The following is a 17,521-nucleotide window of genomic DNA, read 5'->3' as shown; positions in this document are numbered from 1 at the left end:
AGCTGAGTTGGTTACGACGCAGCAGAGTTGCAGAAGAGGACAATGGTTCGAATTTTGACGAAGCTAGGCAATACCCTCCTACGTCGTAATCAACTACAGTTTCTCGATTTACTTCCTCACAAATAATCGTGGGACCGATCATATGAGACCGCTAAGGTGACAGATTTCACCTTTTGCAGAAGATGAGATCGATCGTATAAGACTACTAAAATGACAAATTTCACCTTTTACTGAGGAAGAAAAAACATAATCTAGAGCAATGAAATTTTTAGAAATCAAATCATGCCCTTATTTTCTATTGGTGGTCAAAATTAAAAAATTCAATAGATTTATTTTCTATTGAGGGTCAAAATTAAAATTTCAATAGTATTTCCATATAGTTCCACATATTGAACATTAGTGTTCATAGCAAAATAGTTAAATAAATATACAACTGTTGATCATCCTAAATTATTTTAATTATTTTTTAGTGTTGGGAACTATTTTTTTTTCAATATTACATCCAACGCATAGGAGGGGGGATCAGCTTACAATTAAGAAAAGAATTGTCAATTTTACAAAATGGTATTAAAAGGAATGTTTGAATGCCTTTTTTTTTCACAGTCTAGCTGTTTGAGGGTGTTATTCAACAGATACTCGAATAGAAGTTCGATGTCGATTTCAATAGATCAACGTCTTCGATGACCTCACCCAATTTACCGAGCAACATTGCTTCTTCTTTATAGTTTGTTCTGGAGCCCCAGACATGAACAGCAAGCCGTCGGCATTTCGAAGACTCTGGTCTCAAATATTCATTGAACCAATCGATAATCTCGCTCTTTTTGATACTCTTCAGTTCTTCAGCTTCCAATTTCAATATGTCAAACAAATACCTAAAAAAAAAGACAATTTGCTTGTGTTAGTAGCTCCCACATAGAAACAATCTTGCGGAAAGAAGAGATCAAACTGAAGGATTTCAGAACAATACGAAGCCATGACCGTTGCCACTAAGACCGAAAGTTGCACAAAATCTATGTTGAAATTGCATAGAGCTTAACTCATGATCATCATTTCTATCTATTGAGATCGATGCAAGATTATATTATTCGTAATATGGTGTGATGGGATATGAAGTCGCTAAACTGTTGCTAGATGTCGAAAAGCACAAATTACAGAGAGAAATGTGAAAGGCAGAGCTGACACCAAAATTATGCAGCAAACAAAGTTGTGAGAAAACCTTTTGTCCACAATTTGATCCCAATAATTTCCCGTCTCGTACAAAAGTGATGGATCCTTCTCCAACTTTTCTGCTATAAGCCCACTTCTATGGCTCTCAAAAGATTCGTCGTCAAGAGATTCCTGTCGCGAAGAAATCAATATATGGTCATACATGTAAAGCTCTGTGTGATAAAAGACTGCATGATGAAAAATGTCAGCACTCTGATATTTCTCATTCAAACATTGTTAGCATTTATATTAGGCTTAGAATCTGCAGTCTTATATTAGGTTCAGGTATTGGAATACCAGTAAATCTCGAAGACCATTGATGAAGTTGTCTATCCTGCCGTGCAAGTGTATCGGATTATATTCAGAGGATTGAACACGAAAGCAATATCCCAAAACGCGGTAGGTCATCCTCGGGCCACACTCAACGACATAACCAAGCTGCTCCTTTGTCCTATGACCAGCACAAAACAACTTTCCATTAACTTAAATCTCTACATGACAAACTTTAAAGTATGGCATGCAAATTCTAGGCATTCGAGTAATCGAGTGAATACATTGATGTTTTAGCATGGTGAAGTTTCTGTGCACGGGACATTACCTAAGCTGATTGAAGCACGGTTCTTCTATAATGTTGCTGAAAAGATCCGTGATGGCTCTTAATCTAGTGGCTTCGATCCCCACATCTTGTTCGATTTGAAAATAAAGCTGCAGACTCAAATCAAATAGATGTAAACAGAATAATACAGAAAGGAGTTCAAGAAAATGAAGTAAAATTTAGAAAGGCAACTGCAACAGCAACTGCGCATAGCAGCAAGCCTTATTCACGGTTTTATGAACCCAACTAATGGAGAATTTGATCGTGCAAGTGAAATACAATGGAAGTACAAAATACCTCGGCCACAGAGTTCACTTCTTGGGCATTCTTTACAAGAACACTTCTGATCAGATTACTACTAGATGGAAAGCACATAACACTCTCTTTATGTCGTAACTCTGCTGGTATAGGTTCTACGGAGAAGGTATCGGTAAAGATATTTGATATCTCAATTGCCTCCTTTTCAGATAAATTTCCATGGCAGAGGCCCTCGATATATAACTGAAAGGATATATTAATCTTAGTTGTAAGAATTATTAGATAGTAAATTGAAAAAATTTACAAGTAGTCAGCTTGCAGATTAAGAGGAAAAAAAAATCAACAGTAAGTTTCATACTACCGATCTGGTTACCTGAGATAGAAGTCTTGGAATAAACTCGATTAAGTCAGAAAGCGTAAGATGCAAGAGGCAGGAAAGTTTGTCCTCCACACCCCAGAATCTGCGACGCAATAATTCTATCCTCAGGTAGGAAGAATGGCTCAAAGGTTTCATATTGTAGTTTCTGAATTTTCTCTCCATGTCCTCCTTAATAACCTAAATAGTTCAAGACAAAAGGAAGAAAAAAACTCTTACTATGGAAAAGAATCAACATTAGAACCCATCTAAAATTTAATCAAAACCTTGATGAAATGATCATAGATCAAAATATTGGCCCCTTTATCAGCTAAAAGAAAAAAAGAAGTTAGTGTCAGACAAGCTGCTAGAGTTTTTGCATGGAATTTTGTTTGTATACCAGCTCTCAGAGATGAAGGCTTTAAGAAAATCTTCTTATACAGGATGAAAGTGAAAAATAAAAGGATTTAAAAGAACAGTACCCCGAAGTAGTAAACATCCATTATCAAACAAAACATACAAAAAAAAAAGAATTGCATGTTGATCAATACAAGACATTTGTTGGACTTCAGCATGTGTTTGAATCCAGAAATCTATTAGCTCTATTGGTGCTTTAGAAGATACATTGATCTAAACAGCTCCATACACAGGTTCTGCAAGGGTACAACACCAAACTGTATTGCTCTATTTTTTTACTTTTAGCACCACAAACTAATCACTCTTTTATCTACATTTATAATTGCTCAAAAAATTCAGAACAAATAGCATACCTTAAATCGATCATTATTTGGTGTAAATGTTTTGGACAAGTTCAATATCTTTGATAGCAAGATTGGTAGTTTGTCACTGAAACCAGACAACTTCAACTCAAGCTTATCACCAACAAATGACAAAGAAGTTTCCAGTTTAGCCACTCCAGCCTGCACAGTCAAAATTAGGATGATTGCCAAAGAACAAAACCCACAATTCCACACAAAAAGTTTATCTTTCTGTAAATTGAAACCATAGAAGTGATTAAGAGAGTAAACCAGGGAATGAGACAAAAAAAACTAAACGAATAAAGATCCTGTCTGAGGTAAGCGGAAAAGAGACACTGAGTTTAAGTTATAACATACTAGCTAAACTATATTGCCCTAAACTTTAACTAAAAGGAGGAAAACTAATTTAATACATTTTATAAAGAGATCAATGAAAACACATTTAAAATTAGAGTTTTCATCTTTGCCCTAGGATATAAATACATGACAGGATATTGATTATAAGGTTAGTCAAGTAACAGTATCACAAATTAGAAAATAAAACAAATAATCAATCAACTTAAAATCATTCTTTGACTTTGAAGTATACCTGATATATGATTTCATTTAGTTCATCTTTGAGAAGATTTATGAAAAGCTCCGTCAACACACAATTTTTGACACTGCTATATCCATCCTTCACAGTGATCAAGAAGTACACATTTGCACGGGGCACATTGAATGTTGTGTCCATCTTATACCAGAGTTTCATTAGGGGATTGTCAATAATACACTGAGGGCAACTAATATTTGATAGGCTTTTTGGCATATTAGCATTTCGAAGTGAAAAGTCAGAAGGGATGAAGTCGTTCCTCGAAGGCAAATGCAAAGATGGGGCAATTTCAAGAGGATTTCCCCACAGCTTGAGAAGAGATGGAGAAATGTCTTCTTCGATGTATCGGGACCCAAACCATGGCTCGTATTGAATGGCTGAAATCATGAAAGAATGTAGTTTCAACTTATAATTTTCATTGAAAATATATATGAACTCAGAGAAAATTAATAAATTGTATGTCACATCAAATCTTTGTTTAACCAAATGACATTAAAGTTAAGCAAGACAATTCTGATCTGCACGAAAACTCAATCAAATACTCAATGGAATAATTTCTTGCTCTATTGCATCAATGAACTATATTTGGGATTAACTTTGCTTAATATAATAACAAAGACAAACTTTGAGACATACAAACTCTACATAATCTAACAAGTTACAATCTTTAGAAACTTAGAAACTGTATTCAGCCAGCATCTGAAAGGTAAAGCAAGTGAAAGAAACAAGCATGAGTACCTTGCGATTGTTTATCAAATGATTTTGAGAGTACAACAACTCTCATATTTTCTGGGGAGAAAAGATTCAAAATGTTCTGCACCAACTCAGGATCCCACTGCTCAAAAGCATATTCTCCACAAATAATATGCTCTTTTGAATAAAAAAAGAAATTTTCTGCAGAAGAAAGATCAATTACTTCTACGACGAAGAACAACTGAGAAATAATTAAACATCAAAACCTGTCCAGTTCCAAAAGGTCATAGCAAAGATCATGGTATACATTCAAGAAAGCACATTAGCAAACAAGTAAGATGTTTAAACCCATAAAAGTCATGCTAATATATCAACTGGAATAGCTAATCCATGTTTCTCCTGAATATAGTTAAAACTGAAAATATATGAAAAGGTTAACGTCCATTTACCTGCAAGATTTACTGCATAATCATCCTGAGGTTGCTCCTCGGCGAATCTAAAATCCATATTTCCTATATCCTGAAGTTCTTTAAACACCCATTCTTGTGGAGAAGTTTGGCGCAATAACTTAATATACTGATATACAAACCCAATTACCTCATCAAACTGCAGAAGCATTGAAGAGAATGTTAAGCAATCCGCCTTACATGTTAGTTTGTGGAAGGAGCAAAAATCAGGAAAGTTGTTTAAAATCTACAAAGCAAAGATCATTCCTAGAAAATCGAAAAACTGAAGCCTTTATTAATAATGGAAAATATAACATTAACAAATAGAAACTATCTCCTAACTAAGGTTTAATTTTTATTTTGCTTGAAGAAGTACAAAGAGTCTTAAAAAATAGTGGAACAATTAAAATTTAATGAAATAAAGATTAAAAAGCAAAGAAAATGAAACAACAATCCACCTCATCCACAACTTGATCAATCATAAGGAAAAGAATGACTAAATTCAGTGGAGAAAGGTTCGGACTTTAGCACAATATACAGAAACTAAGTTTATACTATGAGTGTGATGCAAATACTAAAAGTAAAATATTGTGCTAAAATAATAGACAGATATCGTCATATTATCATCGTACATTTTGCATGATATGGAACGACTCACAGACAAAAAAAGCTAAGACAGAAGATGGTGCTCGGACATGATAAAAGATAAACTTGAATCAATTGATATATTCAAAATATAGCCTCTAGAATTTGAAACTGAAACATATTTTAATTTTTGAAGTTGCATCGGCAATGACATCGATAAAGGTCCATGAAATCACAGTGCATATAAGATTTATGATCTTTGCAATCCAAACAATCACTTCATTAAATCCATTGAAAACTCAATGACAATACAGTATAATTGAGGCAAAATGCATTGCTTTATATAATTATGCATACCTTCTCTAGACCTGAATCAGTGAGGTAGATGGACATGACAAAAATGTAAGCAATGGAGGACCTGCTCATTCCTTCTTCACCAACACCAGCTGATAATGCACTTGCCAATCCTTTAGATTTCAGCAAATAGAGCAAGCTTCCCCTACCCTCTGAATAATTTTTCCCATGTGTAAGAAGGAAGCTCCAAGTATTGAGCACAAAAATATCGTCAATGAAAAAATATAGTAATGATATTTTAAGAATTTAACAAACCACTAGATAAGAAATAATGAATTGATAGACATTTAAAAAATGGACTATAATAGACAGTTCAAGGAACTACATATCCACTAACTAATGAGTTGACCAATACAAGATAAAAGTGAATAGGACCTTCTAACTATACAAGTGAAATAAAAAAAATTAGAAAAAGAGATAAATTATCTGATCATAACTTAAATGGAAACTGGTATAGTTTGTCATACACTCTGTTTGATGGAAGGAAATAATCTTTTTATTTCAATGAACACATATTGTGATAGCATAGGTCCACAATAAGTTTTTCTTTGTCAAGTAAAACAACAACTACTCAAATTGAATTTTAGGCATACACAATTTTAATATGAGAAAGTACTAACCATGGCCCAACAGATGTGCTAAATAGTCTTCTGGTTTCTTCAGATATTCATTGTGAAGACAAGGAAGTGTCCAAGCCAACTCCAGAACATGTACATCCTTAACTGCCTCTAATCTATACAGCTTCCCCACTTTCCAAATTGGCACATCTGTCTTATAGTTTGTCCTTAATGAAGGACCTGCTTTCACATTACTAAAGAGCTCTACTATCCAATCCTCTAACACATCCAAGGGCTCTGCAAGATGATGGGGTGAACGCATATGAAAAGGCGAGAAAGTTTGCTTCTCAGTCAAACAACAGCAACTGTTATTGATAACTAATGAACAATTGATATTGAATACCATACATGCATTCATCCAGCGACCTCACCTCCTCCTATTACAACTAGTTTCATGATTCCTGCGTGATAATTTTCCATATACATTTTTGAGATTTCTTCTCGCAAATTGACACCATGCTCCATGGCATCCATCAAACTCTTTTTATTTCCTACAATAACAGTGACTTAGAAATAACTGATATCTAATAAAATGGTACAAAGAATTGAGTTAGATTTTGCAGTGTACCCCAACAGAATCTGTTGAAAAGGTGACCTGGTGTAGATACTTGACAATGAAGTTGTTGTAAACGAGCATTATCACTTTGTAGTACTTGATTAAACTCTACAAAACAATAGTTTTCTCATAGCACAACATAAAGAGAAGAATTTAGAAATCAATAACCTCAGGGCATTAAATAATACTATATAAACTATTAGTAGTGAAATTAAAGCTAATATTAAGCAACCTGAATCAACAGCCAAGATTTCCCGTTCCATTGCCTCAACCTTCATCAATGGAGATATAAAAAGCTGGCTAAATCTGTAAGAAGCATTAAGAATGCTCCAGATTCAAATAAGTTCAAGAGAGAAAAAGGAATTGACTCCATGATGCATAAAGCTAAGCATTATTACCTTTTCAAGGCGCCCTTCAAGTACTCACGACTAATTTCAAAGTGATAACAAGTGTATTCCGTCTCCGTGTAAGCATTTGTTGAGCCCCCATGCTTGGACACATAACTATCATACTAAGAAATACCACAATAGACAACATGTTAATGACTTATAAGCCATAATAATAGTCAACATTCTCTAATAATACCAGTGTAGAAGCAACCACAATAAATTCTATCCTAACTATAATTTGGCTTCCATGGAACCTATATATTAAAAATTATTTGATGCAGACCTACCAAAGAAAATATCATAAACCAAAGCAATAGTTTGGAATAATTATTTAGTTATATTTTAAAAAGAATGTATAGACATATCCCTTGAATTCTATTAAAGTATGTGGGAATTCCTAATTGTCAAGGTGTCACTGACAAAATTGGGATTCAAGCTCTTGCTTCCCTCTACAGTCTCTTTGTTATTTCCTTCTGAATTCATAACAAGTCATTTTAGCTGGACAAAATCAATAACTGGGATTCAAGCTCTGGCTTCCCTTTTCAATCTCTTTGTTATCTACATCTGAATTCATAACAAAGGATCTTAGCCAGACTGCATGTAACATTGGAGAATGTTAATTGGATGCATTAGGTAATAATGTTGTGGATTTAGTCCTATGTTGGTATTTTAGGTTTAGGATTTTAGATGGGGTCATCTATACACATATAATTACCCTTTCTGATGCAATAGATTAACTTCTTTATCTATGTTTAGCTTACAAGAGATTTTCTAATTAATGTAATAAATATGATATATTATTTATGCTCAACGTGAGGAGAGGAGAGGGGGGGGGGGGGGGGGGGGGGGGGGGGGGGGGTCAAAGATAATTTGCATTAGGAGAGTATAACATGAATCATGTGTACAAGAAAGAAACTGCAAGGTTCATAGTAATGTAAGATGTCCAGACCTCATTTTCATCTGGAAATTCTTTGCTCCCCATAAAAAGCATATGTTCTACAAATGAAGCATCATCATCATTGTTCCAATAGTTTATAATGACAAAAAACTAACTTAAGCATTCGATCTCACATTCAATTTCAGAATAAATAACCATCCTAGTGGATCATAGCCTTAGCATTGAACCAAGAGAGACTAAAAATAGTAACAGAAGCCATGCTACCTCTGGAAAAGTGTATCATTGAAGGGAATCACAGCAAGATTCACACTGATTAGATCTATTTTCATCAGAGAGATTTTATTAGAAGCCTAGAGGGTTTCTTTCATAAAGGATCTTCCAACTAGTTAAATTATAATTGCTATGGTTAAGAAACCTAGCATGATTATAAAGCACTATATTAGCTAGGTAGCATAGTATTATTTCACTTTAACAAAATAAGAATAAATAAAATTATGTGCACAAGATATCAGATCGACAAATACTCTCAAAATCAATAGCAATAAACAAGTAATCCTGATGACAATTATCGAGAGATCAAGATGAAAAAATAACACAAAAAAGTGTGAAAAACAGAATAACTGTCAGGCAAATCTGGAACCAAGCCTGAATAGCAGTTCAAATGGGTCGGTGTATCAAAGCAGAAGCTGAGTTAATTTCAATATGCAGTCTTAGCTATGCGCCAGTCCATTATAGTTTCAGATTCCAAACTGTAAAAAAAAACTGAAAATGAACAGCCATGCATGGAGCGTCTGACAGTTAAATTTGAAAAGGTTCAATGTCCCACTAGAGCATGCATGCTTTAGCCACTTCAAATCTCATACAGATGTAAACCCAACTAAATAAGCTACATCGCAATGCATATAACATAGGTACTGCCCCCTTAAAAACTAAAACCAAGATAAGTTATTTAAGAATTATAATTATTTAACCTAAAATCAAGGTAAATTAAAAATTTGAAAACAATTACTTTCCAGGTTGCAAACTCCATCATTTGTCCTCCTAATCTAAAAAGATTAGAATGACAAAGCATTAGTTTTTCATACCATACCCATTTCGACAGGTGTGCCATCTTGACATGGTTATGGGAATATTGATAAGATATTCTTTTGCATTAAATCATGGGAAATTAAAACATAAAAATAAGTACTGAATGATATTTTTAAAACAAGAAATAAGAGAGCATTTCAATTTTTGTAAAATAAAAGAGGAAGGATAGCCAAACCTAAGAAATGGGCAAGTCCCTGAGCATTATACGGATCAGAGAAGCTACCCACTCCTACGCACATTGCTGCAGCAGCCTGGAATAGATAATTCGTACAAGCACAATTGACGATCAACAAAGTTACCAAGAGAACAATACATCCAAGCAATTAAATATATTTCAGATATTTTAGATCTTTTAGAATATAGAACTAGGTCTACAGGCTGTTGTGTTTGAAAGGGTTAGCTATAGTCTACTGACCAAATTTTAAGGTCATTTTCAACTTCTAAAATTGTTGTTAACTAGGTAGGTATAATAATACAAAAAAAAAAATCATAACAATACAAGTTTAAAATGGTAAAGGATGATAAGTGTAATTTATCATATTGGTAAACATCATGGCTAATGTATTGTAGTATCTCCAATTGAAAAAAAGAATTATCAAATAATCTATACAAAGTTTTAATTAGATGTGGATTTTGATAATAAACCAAATTTTAAATCTCCAAATTGCACCAATGCAATGAACTGCAAAATCATGTCTTTTATGCAGAATCTATGATGGGGGCCTCGTAAAACTCCAAAATACAGATTAGTAATAAGCTAATTTCAGATATTTAAGATGGCCAGACAAAATCACTAATCATAAGAGTTCACCTAACAGATTTCGTGTTGATACTAAATCCTCGTAATAAAAACAGATAAAAGCTCTCACCTTTTTGGTCTGTGAAAGTTTCCCCTTGCTCTTTGTCATTGATTGACCCTCATCCCCTTCATCCTCTCCGTCCTCCTCTCCCTTATCCGACTCATCCTCCTCTTCCTCCTCGTCCGACTCGTACTCTTCATCATCCTCATCCCCGTCGCAATCGCCATCATCATCTTCTTCACATTCCTCCATGGAATCATCCTCCTCCACGGCACCCTCATGAGGCAGGTCAAGGCCGTCGGGGTAAATCTCGGGATCGTGTATCAGCAGCGCGCAAAGTTGATTAGGAAGGTGAAGGATCCTATACAATCTACGGTCGGTGGGTGACTTCTTGACCACATCGTCGAAGCGCTCCGCCATGGCCACCCTTCTCTCTGCCGCCCTTTGACTGTCGACTGAGCTCTGAGCAGAAAGCAAACGAACAAGAAGGAGAAGGCGGAGGAGCAATTCGACGATCGGCTTCAGGTTTTCGTCAATTAGGGTTTACGGCAGAAGATTCGTTATTTATACTGTTGTCCAGTAGCAGCGGGTATATTAGACGTGGATTAACGGGCTTGATACTCTGATTTTTGATTGGTTCAAAAACTTACTTATTCTTTTACCCCGTTTGTATATGTCCTTGTCTTGGGTAAGTTTCTGTGTATATTTCCTTAAATTTTTTAAGATTTAAAGTTTAAAATTTAAGAGTTAAAGGTTTTTTATAATTATTATTTAAAATTTTGAATAAATATATTTGAATTTATTCATGAACAATATATATGATCAAAATAATTGCAATTTATATAACCATCAACTCATAAATAACTACAATTTGTAATTGTTCTACATAAAATTGTAAAGATAGCAACGTATATTTTTAAAGAAAAGAGAACTAATTAAAATGATCTATGATTCGATGGGATTAAACTTGTTTTCCCATTTGATTGTGAAAGAATAGTGGCTGGCCTTTAATAATCCTAAAGTATACAGTACATAACATAACATTTAGAATCAATTAAATAAGGCCTATTAGCTCAGTTGGTTAGAGCATCGTCGTGCTAATAACGCGAAGGTCGCAGGTTCGAAACCTGCATAGGCCATTTAAATTTTTTCCATAATTATTTATCCAGATATACATTACATTAAGCTATATTTAAAACTTATAACACACATGGCCTATTAGCTCAGTTGGTTAGAGCGTCGTGCTAATAACGCGAAGGTCGCAGGTTCGAGACCTGCATGGGCCATTTAGTTTTTCTCCAATAATTATTTATACAAGTAGACATTATATTAAGCAATGAACTTAAAACACAAATGGCTGCGTGCTCAGTTGGTTAGAGGGTGCTAATAAGGTAAAAGTCGCAGGTTCGAGATTTGTATAGCCTATTTAAATTATTTCCCAACAATTATTTATACGTGGGCCAGTTTATTTAATTTTTTTGAATAATTATTTATATGTGGGCCAGTTTATTATGGGCCTCTATAACGGTTCTCAAGTTGACTTGGACACTTATTTGTTTCACCATATACAATCAAAATATTGATGTTCTCACAATTATAGTTTAAAATTTAGGAGTTAAAGGGTATTTTTGCTTGTTCAACTATTATTTTAACTAAAATATATATATGTTCACTAATAAATTCAAAAATATTTATTAAAATATAAATTATAGTTAAACAAAATTACGATCTTTCTTACTCTCAGTCAGTTGGTTAGAGTGACGTATTAATAATGGGCCTTTAAAACTTTTTCCGTTTTTTGCTAAATAATTATTTATATATGAGTCAGTTTATTAAGGGCTATAATGGTACTGAAATTCATTTTGACCATTTGATCTAATTTTTTAAATTTAATCCAATTATCTAAGTTCGAGGTCATTTTAACTTGCTCTCAGGATATAGTTGAGTTAATTACGACAGAACAGAGTTACAGAAGAAGATAATGATTTGAATTTTGACGAAGTCGAAGTAATACTTTCCTCCATCGTAGTTACTGTAGCTTCTCGATTTATCCTCCTTATAAATGATCGTGAGACCGACCGTGTAGGGCTTTGAGGTGTCACTGGGGTGACAGATTCCATCGACAATATCCTCTCCCATCGCGATCAACTGTAGTTTCTCGATTTACTTTTTTACAGATGATCATGTGATCGACAGTGTAGGACCGTTGGAGTGGTAGATTCCATAGATAATACCTTCCTCCGTCGTGGTCAACTGCAACTTCTTGATTTACCTCCACACAGATAGTCATGAGATCGACCATGTAAAACCGTTAGATAGCGGATTCTACCTTTTTACAGAAGAGACCCTTTTAACTTCTTTTCTTTTTTCAGAATAATTATTTATCCTCTATAACATTCTGGAGATTCATTTTGACTGTTTAAGCTAATTTTTAAAATTTAATTCAATCCTTAAATTCTAAATGACTTAACTATAAAAAACATATAATTTTATCCTAACTACACTATAATTTTCAAAAAATTTTAAAGCTCTCATGTTACTCATTTCTTTAGTGTTCCTTTTTTTAAAAAAAAATTAAGAAATTGAATGGTTCAACAAAGTGAAAATATTACCTTTGAATAGTTCAACAAAGTGGAATCGAATCCGACAACCCGAATCCAATTAGATTCCCAAATCCGGTAGATAACTCAGTCCTCCGCCTCCACGCCCACCGCGGAAGCCGTCCACCGGTCCACGTCACGTGTGATTTCCCCGATCCGGAGAAGCCGTCCACGTCACGTGTTATTTCCTCGATCCGGTGGGCCCCAGTGAGTTCATTGGGTGCATGGCAGCTGTCCAGGCAACGCGTGGACGCGGTCTTAATTATTATTTCACTACATAATTACAATAATAATATCGAGAAGAATAAATATGTATATTATAATTTTTTTCAGGTCAAAATTAAATTAATCTTATTATTCCTTTTCATAATTTTAAAGTCAACTCTGCATATTCATTAGGCGAGCAAGTCATACATGAATATCCGTCCATTTAGATTGAGTTCATCACATTAATCCACCCTATTAAGCAATTTAGGCCGATTAAATTTAAATTTTATCAATCCATTTTAAGATGAATTTAGATGAATGGATCCATTTAGATCCGCGATCCACATAGATTGGCCTACGAGAGCTTAGATTAATCCGCAAGTTGAAAAAAATTATTTGTTTATTTTAAATTTAAAAATTAAAATAAAAAACTCAATGGATTAGTGGATTTAATCTATCTAACTTATAATTCAAGTTTAAAATTTTCAACTTAACCAATTTAAATTGTAATTCAAACTTAAAATTTTTAATATTATTTTTTATGTTTTTGACAGGTTCGTGGGTTGATCCGCCTAACCTGCAATCCGTCTTGAGTTGAAGATTTTTTTTTTCAATCTACCAAGTTGGTGGGACAGTCTATCCCGCCCTACCATATGCATAAATTTTTAGTGGGTTAGTCTATCCCATCATGGGTTGATACGTTTGACAGCTCTACCTACGTGGACGTTAAAATAGAATTATATTTATATATATATTATTTAAAATTAATGCACTTTGAAAATCACAATCGAATTCCAACCTATTTAAAAAATTAATGCCATTAATTAGGCACTTTTAATAATTGTTAGTATAATAAATAATGTATTGGCATTTAATTACATAAAATGACGCCCCAAGCGCACGGACCGCTTTGTTGACTTTTACCTGGTCAAATCGGACACGGAAGCGCGGAAATGGTCAACTCCCCTGCTCCTATATAAAGGCTTAACCTTCCTCCGCTGCCTCGGCCAAATTATTGTTCGCCGTCGCCTCTCCTTGTCAAGATCCCCACTCAAGTAGCAGACGCGGTTCGGGAGGCGACGAACAAGAAGAATTGGGGATCAAGAACCTCGAAAAAGCTCCGATCTGAAAGGTGCGTGATTAGGGTTTGTGGTTTTCGATCTGTGAAGGTGCCGGTTTCAAGAATCGATTGCTGTTTTTTCTTCGCTTTTATCGATCGAACTAGGGCGTTCGGGTAGGTTTTCTAGGTCTGCAAGGTTCGTCGGTTGATGGACGGAGATGGAATTTGGGAAACGAAGAAAGTCCTTCCTTTTTGTATTGATTACTGATTGAAGTAGGCGTTTCGCACATTGCTCGTTTGATTGTTCTTCCTGTTTCCATGAACTTCTAGGGTTTTTGTTCTGTCACATGTGAATTTGGGAACTAAAAGAATCTTTATGAAATCTGAAGGACTTGGTAGCTAATTCCTTAATCAATTTCTACTTCTACGACCTTAAACTTGTTAAAATTTAGCTTTTTTGAGTTGTAATTTCTCAAAAAACTTTCATTTTTGTCCCCTTTTGGCTCTTTAGCCATATGTTGACACTTTTCCTATGTTCATGCTCATTTTTAGTTTTTATGATCAAGTACAAGTTTAGGGCTTTTTACCTCCTTCATAAATGCACATTTAGTGCTTTTGGATTTGTTGCTAGCAAATTTTGCAGCTAATGTCTTGTGCTATTCCATAGTTTTGTGTTGTTTGGTTAAACCAATTTGTTCTATTGATCATAAGTATTGACTTGTTCTGTGGACTGTGGTAACCTAATTGCCTTTGTGTTTCTTAATTCTGTTAATGCATTTCCACTTCTATATCTTGCAACCCAATTTGGCCAAATCATAATTTACCTTCATTATATGCAATAGGTCAAGGATTGTATTTGGCAAATCAAAGAAAGCTACACCATGATTGAGAGATTCTAGAGCTTGTGGGGATCCTGAGGGAAATTTGGAGCTTTCTGACTCTTAGCGATCGATCGAATTTCGTAGTCGATTCGTATGAGGGAGGCACCCTGCAGAAGACCCTGAAGTCTTTTTTTCTAACTGGTTTACATTATCAGACATGGCTTGCAATAGCACAATCCCTGGATTGCGGCTTGTAAGATGCCCGAGATGCCGGGTGGTTCTTACTGAAATTGCTAGTGTTCCGGTATACCAGTGTGGCGAATGTGGTGTCACTCTTCGAGGTAAGAAAGATTCCATGTCGATCGCGTTGTTTACGGATAAGTTTTTCTCTTGTACATCTCCTTATGAATTGTGTTTTCTATATTCTTGGCAGCAAAACATTATAGTTCTACTAATCAGAGTGTAGCATCTCTAGCTTCGCAATCGTCTAAAGCAGCAGATGCTTCGAGCAGTGGTTTAAACCAAGGAGATGAAGTCGAACATGAAGAAGGCGGCCCGAAGGAGAGGCAAATGGAGCTCAAAGCTAGTTCTTCCGATGCGAGAAGTATGGACTTCCGGAGTTCTAGTCCCAATATCAGAAATGATGCTTCACCGGACGACAAGGAGAACAACAACAAGAATCATCATAGTGAATGTGGGAATGTTTCAGAGATAGCCAGTGCAAATGCATTTGATGTCGGCATCTCTTCCGTCGTTGATACCGGCAACGTTGAGACTCCTCGTAAACGTGTACCATTGTCCAGACGAACTTTTAGAGGAATGGTGCGGGAATTAGAGTCATCGACAGAGAAGCCAGCTGCTCTTGATACATTTGGTTCGCACGCAAATGAGGTTTCCCAAAAAGAAACAGATGATTTAGTGATGAATCCCTCTTTTGTTTCAAAGACAGCCAGTTCAAATGCATTGGATGCCAGCATCACTTCTGTCATTGATACCGGCAATGTCGAGACACCTCGTAAAATTGTACCGCTGTCCAGAAGAACTTTTAGAAGAATTGTGCAAGATTCAGCAGATACCAAGGAACATAAAGAAGAGGGTGTTAAAGAGATGCAAGTGGGAACACAAATTGTAGCTCAAGAAGTTTCACAAGAGTCGCCGATAGAGAAGCCAGCTGCTCTTGATACATTTGGTTCGCACGCAAATTCCTCTTTTGACTCCGACGACTTCCATTCGGTTCAGAACCAGATGGAGTCAGAAAATCATGTGCATTCAAGATCGGCCTCGATGAATCTAGTGGAGGTCCCCAAAGGCTCAGCCGACAAACAAAATGATCTTGATTCGTTTGAGATCTCGAGGGATTCAGAGGTTCCTATGGGTTTACTTAACATTCAAATGGAGATCCTAAGGAAAGTTGATGGATTGAAAGAGGAAATCAATGGAATCTTTGATAAATCTGATGAGAGCAAGGCACAGCCTCACCATGTTAAGCATCTTAAGCTAGGCCGACGCCAAACTCCTCCTAAAGTTCCCCATCAAAGAAAGGCAATTCCTCGACCGCCCAGGGGGCAGTTCGATATTCCTCGCAAGCATTGCCATTATGAAGGCCGCCAAGCATCTCCAAGCCATTGCCACAATGGAATTTGCAGAGCTTGCCACCACAATCATCCATCCCACAACCCTCAGGTTGAGCATCAGACCAAGAAACCAAACAACAATGATGGAAGACAGCAGAAGAAGCAACCTTGTCGCCCGATTTTAGGCGGCTCTCCGTTCGTCGTCTGCCACAACTGCTTTGAGTTGCTTCGGCTTCCTATGGATTTCTTCATAGAGTGCAGAAGATTTTACAAGCTTCAATGTGGTGCCTGTTCCAAAGTTCTTACATTTTCTTTCAGAACTCCAAAATATGGGATTCCCCATACATTTTCGGAAGAGGCCGAGACACCGACAACCGAGTTGGACAGCAGCACCGATACTATTCCCAGGCACGAGGTCTCCAACTTTCCTTCCAATGATAGATCCCCATGGGAACCAGTTTCTTACTCAGACCATGGATACTCTCTGGCCTCTGATACTGAAATGCCAGTAAATGTTCCAAGTAGATCAACTCTGATGGATAAGAGAAAGAGTAGGCTTAGAACAGGTTCACAACTTTATCAGCTTATGGACTATGGTTCCGCGAGTGAGATCTTATACCGACACAGTGATATCGACGAAGTATCTGAATTCACGGCCCCCAGCACGCCCCGCTGTAATACTCCCGAGGAAAGGCTGGTGGAAGATGGAATGATAAGAAAAGGCTCTTATGTTTCTGATCCTTCAACCAGTCACCACTTCTGAAGTTTTTGTGTATGATGTAACTACTGTATAGTCTATCGATCATAGGCCTTTTTGTATTCATTGTAGTTATTTCTTTCATTCATTATAATCAATGAAGGTATTCTTGATTGACAAGAAAAGGCTAGATCTTCTTCCTCTATGCAGAGACTAGATAGTAAAGGAATGAGTTTACCTTCGAACCTGTCGGTTTCGCATAGGTCCTGCACTTGCCCGATGCCTCATCGAGCTCGCCGCACCTGATACAATGCCGTGCCAAAAAGAGTCACTATGTTTTGCAAATGAATTCACATGAACCCCAAACAAGT

At 35.9% G+C, this 17,521-nt stretch overlaps 2 protein-coding genes and 2 non-coding genes across 4 annotated transcripts; 3 read left to right on the top strand and 1 right to left on the bottom strand.

Moving 5' to 3' along the window:
• Nucleotides 1–448: 448 nt before the first annotated feature.
• Nucleotides 449–10,711, bottom strand: LOC141830698 (nardilysin-like). The gene is made up of 19 exons (XM_074718116.1): nucleotides 10,261–10,711; nucleotides 9,567–9,642; nucleotides 8,354–8,400; nucleotides 7,414–7,526; nucleotides 7,248–7,321; nucleotides 7,028–7,123; nucleotides 6,831–6,950; nucleotides 6,463–6,696; nucleotides 5,846–5,994; nucleotides 4,907–5,063; nucleotides 4,503–4,658; nucleotides 3,762–4,141; nucleotides 3,185–3,334; nucleotides 2,433–2,615; nucleotides 2,099–2,302; nucleotides 1,805–1,911; nucleotides 1,504–1,657; nucleotides 1,217–1,338; nucleotides 449–872 (listed from the first exon to the last, which is right to left on the bottom strand). The coding sequence occupies exons 1-19, from the start codon at nucleotides 10,609–10,611 to the stop codon at nucleotides 626–628; spliced, it is 3,120 nt and encodes a 1,039-aa protein (XP_074574217.1). The 5' UTR covers nucleotides 10,612–10,711; the 3' UTR covers nucleotides 449–625.
• A 542-nt stretch (nucleotides 10,712–11,253) lies between these two features.
• Nucleotides 11,254–11,330, top strand: TRNAI-AAU (transfer RNA isoleucine (anticodon AAU)). Its single transcript has one exon. It is a non-coding gene; the product is annotated as a tRNA-Ile (tRNA).
• Nucleotides 11,331–11,403: 73 nt separating this feature from the next.
• Nucleotides 11,404–11,477, top strand: TRNAI-AAU (transfer RNA isoleucine (anticodon AAU)). The gene has a single exon. It is a non-coding gene; the product is annotated as a tRNA-Ile (tRNA).
• A 2,549-nt stretch (nucleotides 11,478–14,026) lies between these two features.
• On the top strand, nucleotides 14,027–17,329 carry LOC141831084 (uncharacterized). The gene is made up of 3 exons (XM_074718522.1): nucleotides 14,027–14,130; nucleotides 14,901–15,220; nucleotides 15,313–17,329. The coding sequence occupies exons 2-3, from the start codon at nucleotides 15,097–15,099 to the stop codon at nucleotides 17,214–17,216; spliced, it is 2,028 nt and encodes a 675-aa protein (XP_074574623.1). The 5' UTR covers nucleotides 14,027–14,130; nucleotides 14,901–15,096; the 3' UTR covers nucleotides 17,217–17,329.
• The last annotated feature ends 192 nt before the right edge of the window (nucleotides 17,330–17,521 follow it).

The sequence above is a fragment of the Curcuma longa genome, chromosome 6 (assembly GCF_044706935.1).
Source record: "Curcuma longa cultivar G26 ecotype Majalengka, Jawa Barat chromosome 6, ITB_CL_G26_1.1, whole genome shotgun sequence".
Lineage (NCBI taxonomy): Eukaryota > Viridiplantae > Streptophyta > Magnoliopsida > Zingiberales > Zingiberaceae > Curcuma > Curcuma longa.
This window is presented reverse-complemented; position numbering and strand designations above follow the sequence as displayed.

Coding starts and splice junctions, on each gene's coding strand:
- LOC141830698 (XM_074718116.1), bottom strand. CDS start 10,611: ATGGCGGAGCGCTTCGACGATGTGGTCAAGAAGTCACCCACCGACCGT. Junction 7,322..7,413: donor TTGAAGGGCGCCTTGAAAAG/GTAATAATGCTT, acceptor TGCTTCTTACAG/ATTTAGCCAGCTTTTTATAT. Junction 6,951..7,027: donor TTTCAACAGATTCTGTTGGG/GTACACTGCAAA, acceptor CTGTTATTGTAG/GAAATAAAAAGAGTTTGATG.
- LOC141831084 (XM_074718522.1), top strand. CDS start 15,097: ATGGCTTGCAATAGCACAATCCCTGGATTGCGGCTTGTAAGATGCCCG. Junction 15,221..15,312: donor ATGTGGTGTCACTCTTCGAG/GTAAGAAAGATT, acceptor TATTCTTGGCAG/CAAAACATTATAGTTCTACT.